This window comes from Aethalodelphis obliquidens, unplaced genomic scaffold (genome assembly GCF_003676395.1).
Source record: "Aethalodelphis obliquidens isolate GAN/ISIS:26980383/991018 unplaced genomic scaffold, ASM367639v1 scaffold111, whole genome shotgun sequence".
Classification (NCBI taxonomy): Eukaryota; Metazoa; Chordata; class Mammalia; order Artiodactyla; family Delphinidae; genus Aethalodelphis; species Aethalodelphis obliquidens.
In genome coordinates, this window is record NW_020838055.1 from 2,684,298 (window position 1) to 2,699,027 (window position 14,730).

At 45.4% G+C, this 14,730-nt stretch overlaps 1 protein-coding gene across 9 annotated transcripts in view; it reads right to left on the reverse strand.

The window, feature by feature from the left end:
* Positions 1–14,730, reverse strand: part of CDC25A (cell division cycle 25A) — a 38,891-nt gene that overhangs the window by 9,069 nt on the left and 15,092 nt on the right. For 6 of the 9 annotated variants that reach the window (XM_027096905.1, XM_027096904.1, XM_027096902.1 and 3 more), the window contains 6 exons: positions 10,934–11,032; positions 8,736–8,798; positions 8,550–8,648; positions 7,706–7,836; positions 5,900–6,011; positions 3,752–5,689 (listed from right to left, as the gene is read on the reverse strand). In XM_027096905.1, the coding sequence (XP_026952706.1) occupies positions 5,549–5,689; positions 5,900–6,011; positions 7,706–7,836; positions 8,550–8,648; positions 8,736–8,798; positions 10,934–11,032 (645 nt within the window). In that variant the 3' untranslated portion in view covers positions 3,752–5,548. Of the gene's footprint in view, positions 1–2,251; positions 3,471–3,751; positions 5,690–5,899; positions 6,012–7,705; positions 7,837–8,549; positions 8,649–8,735; positions 8,799–10,933; positions 11,033–14,730 lie in introns of those variants that run through there. The other 3 variants (XR_003430809.1, XM_027096906.1, XM_027096903.1) reach the window with 3 other exon arrangements.

A 14,730-nucleotide genomic window follows, 5' to 3' on the forward strand; every position in this document is an offset into this window, starting at 1 on the left:
ATTTATTTATTTTTGGCTGCGTTGGGTCTTCGTTGCTGTGTGCAGGCTTTCTCTAATTGCGGAGAGCGGGGTCTACCCTTCGTTGCAGTGCGAGGGCTTCTCATCGTGGTGGCTTCTCTTGTTGCGGAGCACGAGCTCTAGGCACGCAAGCTTCAGTAGTTGCGGCACGTTGGCTCTAGAGCACAGGCTCAGTAGTTGTGGCGCACGGGCTTAGTTGCTCCGCGGCATGTGGGATCTTCCCGGACCAGGGCTTGAACCCGTGTCCCCTGCATTGGCAGGCGGATTCTTAACCACTGTGCCACCAGGGAAGTCCAGAACCTACATTTTAACATGTTCCCCAAGTGTTTCTTCTGCTAAGTCTGAGAAGTTCTGCTCTCAGAGATCCCTGAAGCAGACCCCTCAGCTCCATATTGAAGGAGTGTCCCTCTCTACCACCCCTGACCCCCAAACTTCATTCTTACCTCACCTACATTCATGAGGGTATGCTGTCACCTTTGTACCATTTAGTCCTTCTTCTAGGAATGCCCTCTCTCTCCTGAGACTTCTACTCGAGATTAGGCTTAATGGTCACTTCTGTGGTGTGCTTCCTGCCACTCCTCCTGGGCGCCATTTCCTTTGAACCTGCCTCTTATCCTAGCTTCAGTTACATGCAAGTGTTACTCCCAAGGGCTCCTGATCTTTAAGGAGTTCCTCCTCCCATTAGTTGGTGAGCTCCTTGAGGGAAAACCTGCATCTCACACACCTCCTTATCTACAGTGCCTAGAACAATTCGAATGTCTGTTGAATGGGCACGTAAAAAACCAGCTCTTCTTCCACAGAGGTACTTCTTCCCAGTAGATCCTGAAATGGGTACTGGGGTATCCAAAGGGCCATCCAAGTACCTGAGCCACAGAATGTTGGGACAGGGGTGGCCACAGGGAAACATCTACTTCAAATGCCCTTTGTGATCCATGAGAAAAGGCCCCAGAGAAGGAGAAGTGGCTTACTTGCAGTTTCGTCCCCTGGAGTGGTTGGCCCAGAGAGTCACTATTGACCCATGTTTTGACCTTCCTGGAGCAAACTGCCCTCATGTGGTTTAGTGTGAGAAGCAGAGTAGTAAAAACCAGAGTTGCAGATGAATGCTCACAAAATGCAGAGACTTATGTAGAAGTTTTAAACATGAAAAACTATTCTGTATCTTCTTGCTTAGGAAACAGTCATGCCAGTGAAGGATAATGGTTACCTTGAGGAGGATGCAGGAAGACTGGAGGGTTTATAACCAAGCTGGGGTAGGCAGGGGGCTTCAGCCATGCTGTTTACTCTTAAGCTGTGTGCGGAATATGAGTGTTGAATTTTTTTATACAACCTTATGTCCTTTAAAAATTCTGATCTGAACCAAGGGATCATGCCTTGCACACAGTTGTCCTCAAATTTTTTAATGAGTTTTCTTGCTGAAGGTTTTCAGTTAACCAGCCCTCAACCTTGTGGGTGCCCATTAATTTTTTTTTTTTTTTTTAATAGTAAATGTAAACTTTCTGCATGGCAGGCTTCCAGCTCTAACAAGCAAGGTTCAGAGGGCAGGGTGCATTCTGGAAAACAGAATACCACCCTGTTATTGGAGCTTAAGATGAACACAAATAAGGCTGGGGTTATATCTTAGCACATGGGCTAGAGTTCAGGTTTCATTTTATAGGCAAAGAAACACTAAATTCTCAAGGAAAAATGGTTTGAATGAATTATTCATTTTAGCAAGGTGACTGTGGCAACAACAGGCCAGAGAGGAGACCAGCTAGCTTTGGCAACAATCCAGAAGCATTACCTGCTCAAAATAAATTTATTTTATTTATTTTTGGCCATACCGTGCAGCTTGCAGGATCTTAGTTCTCCAACCAGGGATCGTACCTCTGCCCCCTGCAGTGGAAATGCAGAGTCCTAGTCACTGGACCACCAGGGAATTCCCTCAAAGTAAATTTAAAAAGCAAAATGGGGTGAGGTGAAGAAGAGAAACAAGACTTGCTCTGAGTAGATGTTGAAGCTGTGTGATGTGCAGAAAAGGGGCTTCTTATTCTACTTTTATGTTTGAAATTCCTCATGATTAAAAAAGGTAGTGGGGCTTCCCTGGTGGCGCAGTGGTTGAGAGTCCGCCTGCCGATGCAGGGGACACGGGTTCGTGCCCCGGTCCGGGAAGATCCCACATGCCACGGAGCAGCTGGGCCCGTGAGCCGTGGCCGCTGAGCCTGCGCGTCCGGAGCCTGTGCTCCGCAACGGGAGAGGCCACGACAGTGAGAGGCCCGCGTACGGCAAAAAAAAAAAAAAAAAAAAACGGTACTGATCTTGTAGAAGTCATAAATATACACTGACGTGACAAATGAAAAAACCCTAATTACAAGAAAGGATAGTTGGTTTTGGTATAAAGTTTTTCATAAATGAATTAGAAAAGTACTGTATCACCTCAAATATACAATACAGAAATAGCCCATGATACAGAAATAGATGTTGAAGAGTTTAAATAACAATTCATTCTGAAAGATTGAGAAAAAGCAGCATATCTAAATTAACATTTATATGCTTTTAAATGTGTACAAATAATATATTTATAGCTATAGTAGATATTTAGCTATTTCCGCCATGAACTTAGTTTGTGGTCTAACTAATCAAAACTTTCGAATCTTCTCATTAGGAATATGGAGTCTTGTCTTTGGGAAGGTACTGTAATATGGGATGGGTTAAACAGAGTACAGCCATGTGATTTTATATGCAGTTGAAAATCACCTCTATATATTGTAAATAACTCTTTATATACGTACATGTATACATACCTAAATATATATACTGTTTAAAAAAATGGTGTGACAAAAGTTGAATGGAGAGTAGGGTGGCTGTGCTTAGACATGCAGTGTCTCTTTGGAAGGGTTAATAAACCATCTGGGAGAGGAAGTGGGGAGATGAAGGAGATAGTGCTCTCCCCTCCTAATCTTTATGAGCATGTTAACAGTAACACTCACTGGAGGTTGGTATCACAGGGGACTTCCTTTCTTCACACATTGTCTCATAATTTTTTTTTAAAGGCTGGAATAATGCCTCTACTATAGAGGCAAATCAGAAGGGGACTATGTCTAAATGAAGCTTGAGGAATTCCCTGGTGTCCAGTGGTTAGGAATTCGCACTTTCACTGCTGAGGGCCTGTGTTCCATCCCTGGTCGGGAAACTAAGATCGCACAAGCCACGTGGTACAGCCCACCACCAAAAGAGAACACATATTACTTGCTATCTCGGCACCACTCTATTTTGTAATACACTTTTGCTCCAGCTGGTATCCATTCTGGCAATAGCCCCCAGTATTACAGGTCCAAGTTTCTCTGGTTGCATGTGGGCCCGTGACTCACCATCTGCCTGATTTCCTTCTGCAGTATCCTCTCTGGCTCCTTCAGAACACAACTGAAACTCCTATCTCCTTTACAGTGGTCCCTCCTTTGGTATGTTGCTCAATCCTATGAATTAATACATCTTGTAAGAGAATGTCAGAGGTTCAGGCAGGCTTTTCATTCCCCTATTGCATCTTGTAAATCAACCTGAATCACAAGTTTGTTTTTGGACTCAGAGTAATAACGGAAGGTCATCTGGCCATCCCTGACGCCAGGCCACATGACAGCTCCTTGGCCTCTTAAGGAAATGTCGCTGCCCCAGCCTCTGGTTTTAGTCAAGTGTGGTCCCAGAACTTTTAAAGGGACTCACAATTCCCTTTAAATACATTATGAAGTAGGGAGAGAGCATGGGTTCAAGATTGTTTTTATTTTCAGAGCCTGCAACAGTTGGTTACCAGTGTTACTAAGCTGGTACATTCTGAAGGCCATCCCACCTCCCTTTTCAGGCATTCAACCAACAGAATCCCTACAAACAAGATTACAGACTAATTAAGATGTGTCTCAATGTGTGTGGGGGAAGAGGCCTTCTCCCCCTGCTCCCCTCCTCCCCACATACTTTTTCTAACAAGATTGTTTTATAGTCAAATGCAACTCAAACCCATAACACAGCAACCAGTCATCTCCAGTATCACTGATTCTCTCCCTGCCTGCAGAACAGGAAGCCAGGGCAAGAGGGGAGACTGAATCTGCTATATAAGAAAAACTTCACTATACCCCAATGGAGCAAAGATGGTGAGGAAGCCAGCGCCTAAGGGTGGGGATGAGCAGGAACCAAACAGGCCTGTCTAGAATCAATCAACTCAGCCCCAGCTCCTTGGGAGGTGTTCCTTTGAGACCCCTACTTCTGTGGGATGAGATGAGGGGCAACTGGTGATGATCCATCTCTCCCTGTCCCTCAAATTAAAACATGATAAACTCAAAGTTTTACCTGCAAAATCCACCACGCCGCCTCCTGAGAAACACATTCTATAGTCATCTCTGCCAGCACCCACTCCCTTCTAATGCCCAGGGCTTCCAGCCCCTCTCCCCAACCTTGGGTGGCCCAGCCAACACTGATTTGATACTCCTTGACTCATAGAATGACTATTTTTAAAAAATTAAAATAGAAGCAATCAAAGAGTATCAGAGTAATAGAAGAAAGACACTCAATATATACTCCCTTCCCTTATCTGGCAGAGCCCCCCATCCCTGCCCGCCTACACTGGGATACCTGCTCTACCATGTTCCAACACTGACCTGGGGGTGGCCCAATGGAAGCTGCCTCAAGTGCTTTCCTGACCGTGACTCCTAGACAAGCAACATCACAGCGAGCAGGGTCACCCCAGTAGATCTCAGGGGCCTTCGAGGTAGGTCTGGGAGGTTTAGCTTATGTCCTGTAGCCAAGCCTGAGTCTGGGGCCTGCTCCCACCAGTATCTCAGTCCTTGGCTGTATATTAATAGCAGCAGCCCCAGTACTGCAGCACCTCCTGGGGGTGACAGAGTGCCTAGTTCTCTGTCCCACAACTCATGTCCTTCTTCCCCCTCCCTTTTTCTTTTTTTTTAAAAATTAAAGGCAGAGGTAGTCCCTGGGATGATAAAACCCCACCTAGGATGGCAGTATTGTAACTTAAAGCAGTTAAATAAAAGTCTCCAGGAGTTGATTACAAAAAAAGAAAGAAAAGAAAGTGACTGATGAAGTTGAATAAATTAATGATATGGGTTATCCCACAAAGACCTTTCCTTTGCAGGCCGTCTTTGGTATTTGGCCAGCAGCATTTGTGAGTCTTCTCTCCACTCGGACTCTCCTACCCCTCCCCCCTCAGGAGAGAAGGCCATTGCCCAACGAGGCCCAGGCGGCTCATCCAGCTGCGGGGGATGAGGAGTCAGAACATCTTGACTTGGTGCTTGGAACTGTGCTGTGGCACGTGACAGCCTTGGCAGACCGTCCTGTTGCAGAAGGAGGACAACTTACAGGGACAGAAGAGCCAGCAGGATGCTCTGGGCTCCAACCCTGGGAGAGTGGGAGGTAGGTTTAAGACATGGAAGCCTCAGGCCTTCTCTCCAAATGTCACATGGCTGGCCCCTTTGCTCCAGTTTTTCTGTAGCAAAGAGGGGAGGGGGGTAGGGAGGGAGGCTCAGGCTGTTGCTGTCTGGCACTGAGACCCTCAGAGCTTCTTCAGACGGCTATACATCTCTCTCTTGCTCTTTTCCCCGGCCCAGGTCCGGCTCTTGGTGCGGAACTTCTTCAGGTCTTCTTTAAAGTCCTCATGGTGCATGGGCCGGTAACTGGGGGGCTCGCAGTGAGACTGGCGGGAAGACAGGACGAAGTCAGGGCACACCTGCTTCATAAGCACACTCCTGCGTCCTCCCTGCTGGGGGCTGCAAGGCTCTACTCAGCAGGTTCTAGGGCCCTTCTGTGTGCGGGGCAAATCCCCAGACCCCTGGCAAGAAACACCCATGACCACCAGACATCTGGGTGCAGGGGCGGCCCCTGCCCTCCAGAGAGTCCATCTTACCTGGCATTTCAGGAAGAACTCCTTATATCCGCCCTTCAGGACATATAGCTCCGGGTAATGGAGTTTGGGGTACTCATTACCAAGCCGATCTCTCTCTCTCACATATCGGCACCTATAAAGGGGAAGGAAAGCCAAAGCATGGTTAGCTCTACACAGTGAAAGCAGTGTTCCTTACACACATCTCCCCAACTTTACCTTCATTCTTGGAAACAATCAGTGTTGACTTGTGATTTCCTGGCCACCTGTTATCTTCAGGAATAGTGTTCAGAGCCAGTGCCACTGCCTCGTATTGGCAGGTAGATGGTCTCTTCCCAAATTTTCAAGTTAAACAGCCCTAGCAACTGATCTCTGCCCAGCATCTTCCCTGCCACCACCAGCACCTAATCTTCGGTGACAGCTTCCCAGCCAGCTTCCCTCTGCATTCTCCACCCTCCACGACCAGTGTCTCTCCCTTACTTCCTTCTGAGCTTTGCTCCTGTCTCAGGGCACCTACTTGCATCCTGTACTAAAATGGACTATTGTGTAGTGTACTGTATACTCCTGTAGTTATGTGTGTGCAAATGCAGCAAAATATCACCAGTCGATGAAATCAGGGGAAGCATGCACTCTTTCTGAGCGTGAAATGGTTCCAAATAAAAAGGTGGCACAAGAACTTGAACCCAGTCCCATGAGAAAAGTCTCTCTTGGAACCTCCTAGTGAAGCTGCACTGCTCCCTGCCACCTCTGTCCCTGTTTGCTCAGCATTTGTCACAACCATCTTCCGTCTCTCCACTGGGACCTCCCCTGCGGCAGGTCAGTCCTGTTTGCTCACTGCTGTAACTTCATTGCCTCAATAGCCCCTGACACGTCCAGGCTGGCAGTCCTTTCTGAAGGGAACTAGCACAGATGGGCAGCTGTTTGGCCCTCCCCCTAGCTTTTTAATACCACCACTCACTTCTGACCACATTTTCAGAACCAGTCCTGTCACCATTAGTGAGAGTGTGGAAAGATGTTGTTAGAGCATCAGAGTATTATTTTAAATCTGAAGTGATGTTATTTTATTGTAATTATACTTTCATTTATTTTGGTATAAAACTTATCTTTGTAGTAAATTATAACAGGGCCTTAGTCACCAAAGCCCTAACAGAAGTTCTTACTAATAAGGGGTGGGGATGGGGGGGCAGGGGCATTTCTTTTAAACTCTAACGTGGCAATAACGTGAAGGTAACATAATCCACTCCTTTGCAAACGTGGATTTGACAAGTGTTCAAGAGCATCACATCAAGTTTTGCAGAGAGGATATGACACTCTTCTGGCATTTGCATAAGGAGCAACCACACTGTACCTGAAGGATGTCACCTGAGAACAGTAGCCCCATAGGTAGAAATAAGGACAGTGGGGGAAACTGGGAAGAGCCAGAGTTTAATTCAATATAAAGGAAGGCTGGACAGTAGGCCATGCCCAGCAGTAGCCAGGACTAACTCAGGAGTGAGGGTGATGAAGCAGAGGCCAGATCCTCGGGGGATGTTGCACAGGGAACACCTGTGTCACAGGCTGGACTGGGGAAGCCAGAAAGCCCTCCACGACGACTACTGTGAAACTGTTAGGGCAGCCTATAAACTACACTCCAGGAAGCTGTTCATGAAATCAACTGACTGCAAAACAGGTAAGGATTTGAGAGAATACCTGTTACACGTGAATTGATACTTTTACAAAACTAGGTATTTTCACACCATGTGTGTAGGCTAAGGCATGGAAATGACATTCGATGTGCAACAGGCGGTCCCACAGAAGCACCATGGGGGCCATGCCCTGGAGCCCACTCACATGCGAGGGCCTCGCTCAGAAGAAAACTCGCAGTGGAACACCACGATGACACGCTTGCCATCCGTAGGTACGATGGGCTTCTTGAGTAAGAAGTCTTCAACCTCCTCTTCCATGTGCAAGTTCACTGCACCCTGTGAAGGCACCAAGAGACTCATGTTTCACACTCGCAGTAATGATTCTTCGAGACTGGTCTTCAAATGGGCACCTCAAATTCTGTTATGACTGTGCACTGTATGAGTGGTATTTGTGAATGCCCGGGACTTTCACGGCCATGACAGTGGCAAACACTAACACTGTATTTAAAGTACCTCCTTACCGTATTTCAACACTATATTATTGGTTAAAAGATTAAAAGGGCACAACCAATTACTTTCTTCCTGGGAAAGTATGTTCCAACACCCAACTAACCAGGCAACTATAAATGTAAGAGGTATCATTAGGCTTGGCACAGACTGGGACATGTTGCCAGAGACTGGCTTCTCCTCATGGCTTCATGTCCAGGCATGGCTTAGAAGTCAGTGGGTACCATTTAGAAATGTCCCTGATGGTGATGGTGATGGTGATGGTGATGGTGATGGTGTGAGGGACAGAACAGGAAGCAGTTGCCGTACAGTGTGGTAGAGATTAGTGCAGACCAGGGAACATTCTTTCAGTGCACCAGGAGTCAAATGCCTTTCACGCCCACTGCTTCTTTTTACAATTCTTATAACCAGCATGTGAGCATTATAATGAGCAGCCAGGTGTCACCTCCGCCTTTAAAAAAAAAAATCACAGATGCTGTCCAGGGCTCCTGCTATGCCTCCCACAACAGCAGGGCTCGCCCACAAGCCTCAGGAATCCATACCTTGATGTGGCCTCCCTCATATTCATATGGGTATCGGCAGTCAATGATAACAAACTCTTTAATGAGGTTGGCAAACTTGCCACTCAAAACAGACGCTATCTGTGGAGAGAGAGCCAAGGAGAATCAACTCTGGCTGCCAGGAACACGTAGATTCCATGTGTGGCAGGTTCCAAAAGGATGACTTACAATTTCTGGAGAGATGTATTTTAAATCCTGATGCTTTCCAGCAACTGTATGAAAGAGGTAACACTTAAAAAAAAAGAGAGAGAAAGAGAGAGAGAGAGAGAGAAATACTTAGCAAATCCAAAAGCTTAAAAATGCAACATTTTTATATTGCTTGCCTTCCTGGTAAGAGTCAGCTTGAAAAAAAAAAAAAACAAACATTAATCTAATAGAATATGTTGGTTACTTGTCTAGCCACTTCATTAATATCCTGACATTGAATTTTCACACAGATTTATAAGGCACATTATCCCCATTCCCATATGTCAAAGCTAGGTACCTTGTCCAAGGTTAGCCAGCAAGTAAGCCAGACTTGAATACAGAAACCTCAGGTGATTTCCTTTTTCTCCCGCTTTTGTTAGGAACCCTCACCTCAGCAGCCAGACTGTGTGCAGCACATAAAGGACACAGAGAGGAATGACTTCCCTGTTTACTGAGCACCTGCTATGTCCAGCATGGTGTTAGACATTGGAGGTGGAATGAGTGAGGCTGGGCCCAGCCTTGAGGGAGAAGGACGGGCACATCAGTAATTACTCACTAGGGCGGACTGGCCGAGTCAAGTGCTCACCCAATCCCGTGGCCATGTGTGGGGTCATTATGACAAACACAACCAACCACAGCTTCAATTCAGGTGCAAGCTTCTACCAGCAAGGATACACCACACCCAGGTCTTGGCTTGCTCTTCCCTTCAGACTAGAACTGTCTTCTATTTTTTAAAAATTTTATTTATTTTTTAACATCTTTATTGGAGTGTAATTGCCTTACAATGGTGTGTTAATTTCTGCTGTATAACAAAGTGAATCAGCTATACGTATACATATATCCCCATATCCCCTCCCTCTTGCGTCTCCCTCCCACCCTCCCTATCCCACCCCTCTAGGTGGTCACAAAGCACCAAGCTGATCTCCCTGTGCTATGCAGCTGCTTCCCACCAGCTATCTATTTTACATTTGGTAGTATATATAAGTCTATGCCACTGTCTCACTTCGTCCCAGTTTACCCTTCCCCCTCCCTGTTGTCTTCTATTTTTAATCCACTTATTTCTCCCACCTGGTTGAAATATCTAGCCCAGATCCAAACCTTCCCCAATCGCCTAGCTGAGACTGAGACAACCCTTTTATTTCTTATTTATTTATTTATTTAGTTAGTTAGTTATTTTTGTGGTACGCAGGCCTCTCCCTGTTGTGGCCTCTCCCATTGCGGAGCACAGACTCCGGACGTGCAGGCTCAGCGGCCATGGCTCACGGGCCCAGCTGCTCCGCGGCATGTGGGATCTTCCCGGACCGGGGCACGAACCCGTGTCCCCTGCATCGGCAGGCGGACTCTCAACCACTGCGCCACCAGGGAAGCCCAACCCTTTTATTTCTTAGTCTGCTGCTTTCACTGTACTGATGTTTACTTCAATCTACCATGTGATAAATGTGGTACATGTCTATGTGGCATGATGTCTTACTGACCGTATGTTAAGTGTTTTGAGGGAAGGAACTGTGTCTCATTTTGGAATCTTTGCCTTACACATGATAAGTGTTTCCATAAATGTTAGCTACATTAATACATAAAAGACTGGTCTGGGGACCTTCAAGTCATATGTGGCTAAACAAGCTACTACTGACACAGGAATGTGTCACATTTCACCACAGCTCAAAGGCAGCCAACCTGTATGAGGCCATCAGCAGACCATCCTCTGGACCTCCCTGAGGGCCTTTTCCCTCTAGGGCCATGCTCCTCTGGACAATGGAGAAATTTAGTCTCAATCCTGGACATTCTAAGAGGACCTTTTGATATACAGACTTATATACAGTGAGGCTAGAGGTTTATTTCTGCTTCTTTACACTTTTCTGCAGTACTGCTTTTATAATCACAAACACAGTTCCCAGAGAGCCTGGTCTTTGGGTTGGTGTCAAGGCAGCTGGTGGGTGGCTCCCTACTTGAAACCTCTGACCAGCATCAGTAAGGTCTATAGTCCCACAGAGACTGAGATACACCTGATCATGAATGTGTTTCCTTATCTTAAAACAAACTTCAAACTGCGTCCCCTTGGCGGGGTGGGGTGGGGTGGGGGGAACCCCAGGAACCACTTCAGGGAGGGAGGAAGGCTGAGGGGGGCATTTTAGGTACCCCCTGCCAATCCTGCATCACAGAGCAGTTCTGCGTGCAATTACCTTGGAGAAGTCTCCTATAAGGTCCCTTGGGTCATTATCCAAAATATTCTCAATGGTCCCTTTTGGGGAAGACACCAGGCATAAAGACTGATGTAGAATCTGTAACAAATCAAAGGTGGAGAATGAGGCCAGGCTTCTGAACAGAACTTATGAAAACATTCACCTGGAATATGTCAGGAAGAAGAGACTGAAATGTTAACATCCATATTTAGCAAAAAGATACCTTTCTTATTTGACTGAATCTAGAGTGAAAAAAAGAATATGGGTTACTGACTAGGTATACTGTTATTTGAACTGAATTCAATTCTAACTGAACTGCTCTGAAACTTCCTTTTTTTTTTTTTTTAAAAAAAAAAGGATTAAAATTAGGGCTAAGTCTAAAAAAAGTATTTCTTAGTTCTACCCACTGAGAAGCTCCAGGGTTGCAGTAAGTAGCCCTTAGGTCAGTGTGCTCTCTAAATAATACAGCTGACCCCTGAACAACACGGGGTTTAGGGCCACCATCTCACATCCCCGAATTCAACCAACCACAGATCATGCAGTACCACAGTATGTATTTATTGAAAAAAATCTGCGTATAAGGGGACCTTACAGTTCAAACCCATGTTGTTCAAGGGTCAACTGTATTTTCCACTAAAAGAAACCAGAGCTTTTTGATTGACTCCAGGCTGGGACAAGAAATGTACAAGATAAACCTGGAACACTTTGTCATTAGTAGCAAGGAAGCACTCATATTTCAAAGGACACATCAAAAGGGCTAATCGTGGGGAAGTAAGGATTTCTTTTATACACTTAGTGTATTTTATATTATTTATTTGGCTGCACCAGGTCTTAGTTGTGGCATGCAAACTCTTGGCTGCGGCATGTGGGATCTAGCTGCCTGACCAAGGATCGAACCTGGGCCCCCCGCATTGGGAACGTGGAGTCCTAGCCACTGGACCACCAGGGAAGTCGCAGGATTTCTTAAGCAGTACACAAAAAACACGAAACATAAAAAGACTGATAAATTAAAACATGTTTAAAAAAAAAAAATCAAGAAATTCTGTTCATCAAAACAACAAGATTAGGTAAGAACAGGCAAGCCAGAGTGGGCAGATATGCATCCATCTCAATAAAAGATTCATCTCTGAATATATAAAGCATTCCCACAAATAAGAGACAACCCAATAGAAATATGGGCTAGAAACTTGGCTGAGTAATAGAGAAGAAAATCTAAGACCAAGAAAAATAACTATCAGGGAAACGCAAGTCAAAATCAGATACTACACACTCACCAGAATGGCTAAAGTTAAAGAGATGAACAACACCGGATACTACTGGTAAGGATGTGGAAGAACTGGAACTCTCACACACTGTTCTGAGTACAGCCAACTCTCGGTATCTGTGAGATTGGTTTCAGGACACCCAAGGATGCTCATATAAAATGACATGTAGTACAGCTAGTGCTCAGTAAGAATGCATTGCAGGGGCTTCCCTGGTGGCGCAGTGGTTGAGAGTCCGCCTGCCGATGCAGGGGACACGGGTTCGTGCCCCGGTCCGGGAAGATCCCACATGCCGCAGAGCGGCTAGGACCGTGAGCCACAGCCGCTGGGCCTGCGCGTCCGGGGCCTGTGCTCCGCAACGGGAGAGGCCGCAACGGTGAGAGGCCTGCATACCACAAAAAAAAAAAAAAAAAAAAAAGAATGCATTGCAAAGTTGGTTAAATCCATGGATGTGGAGCCCCCAGATACGGAGGGCTGACTGGACAACCACTTTGGAAAGCTATATGGCAGTGTCTGCTAAAGCTAAACACATGCCTAGCCTAGGACCCAGCAAGTCCACAAGAAAAGTTAAAGTGCATGTTTACAAAATAAATTGTATAAATACCATCAACTAGTATTTGACAAGGGAGCCAAGAATGCTCAATGAAGAGAAGATCAGTCTTCTCAATAATAAATCATGCTGGAAAAACGGAATATAAACATGTGAAAGAATGAAATTAGACCCCTATCTTACACTACTCACAAAAAATAACTTGAAATGGCTTAAAGACTTAAATGTGAGACAGGAAACCATAAAACTCCTAGAAGAAAACACAGGAAAAAAGCTCCTTGACATGAGTCTTGGCAATGACTTTTTTAGATTTGACCCCTAAGGCACAAGCAACAAAATAAAAAATAATTGAGACTACATCAAACTAAAAAGCTTCTGCCCATTAAAAGAAATCAACAAAATGCAAAGACAACCTATAGAATTGGAAAAAATATTTGCAAAATATATTATCTGATAAGGGGTTAATATCCAAAATATATAAGGAATCCATACAACTTAATAGCGAAAAAGCAATCTTTTTTTTAACATCTTTATTGGAGTGTAATTGCTTTATAATGTTGTGTTAGTTTCTGCTGTACAACGAAGTGAATCAGCTATAGGTATACATATATCCCCATATCCCCTCCCTCTTGCATCTCCCTCCTACCCTCCCTATCCCACCCCTCCAGGTGATCACAAAGCCCCGAGCTGATCTCCCTGGGCTATACAGCTGCTTCCCACTAGCTATCTATTTTACATTTGGTAGTGTATATATGTCAATGCTTCTCTCTCACTACATCCCAGCTTATCCTTCCCCTCCCCGTGTCCTCAAGTCCATTCTCTACGTCTGCATCTTTAAAATAATCTGGTTTTAAAAAGTAGGCAAAGGACCTGAATAGACATTTCCCTAAAGATACACAAATGGTCAACAGGTACATGAAAAGATGATCAATATCACTAATCGTTTAGGGAAATGAAAATCAAACTGTTGTACAATGAGATATCACTTCATGACTATCAGAATGGCTATCATCGAAAAGAAAAGATGGGGACTTCCCTGGTGGTGCAGTGGTTAAGAATCCGCCTACCAGTGCAGGGTACATGGGTTCGAACCCTGGTCCGGGAAGAACACACATGCCGCAGAGCAACTAAGCCCATGTGCCACAACTACTAAGCCTGCGCTCTAGAGCCTGAGAGCCACAACTACTGAAGCCTGTGGGCCTAGAGCCTGTGCTCTGCAACAAGAGAAGTTACCGCAATGAGAAGCCCGAGCACCACAATGAAGAGTAGCCCCCACTCGACGCAACTAGAGAAAGCCTGCGCGCATCAACAAAGACCCAACGGAGCCATAAGTAAATAAATAAAAATGAAAAAAAAAAGAGGGAACTCCCTGGCGGTCCAGTGGTTAGGACTCCACACTTTCACTTTGGGGGTCCGGGTTCAATCCCTTGTCGGGAACTAAGATCCCGCAGTCCCCATGGTGATGCCAAAAACAAACAACAACAACAACAACAAAAACAAGAAACAAGTGTTGGCAAGGATGTGAAGAAAAGGGAACCTTTGTACAATATTGGTGGGAATGTAAAGTGGGATGGCCACTATGGGAAACAGTATGGACGTTCCTCAAAAAAATTGAAAATAGGGACTTCCCTGGAGGTCTAGTGGTTAAGAATCTGCGCTTCCAATGCAGGGGGCATGGGTTTGATCCCTGGTCAAGGAACTAACAGCCCACCTGCCGTGCAGTGCAGCAAGCAGACAAAAAAAAAAAAAAAAAAATCAAAAACAGAACTAACTAGGAGCCAACAATTCCACATCTGGGAATATATTAGAAGGAAACGAAAACACTATGTCAAAGAGATATCTGCACCCCCATGTTTAGAGCAGCATTCTTTATAATATTCAAGAAATGGAAATAACCTAAGCGTTCATTGACGGATGAATGGATAACAAAGTTGTGATACACACACACACACACACACACACACACACACACACACACACACACA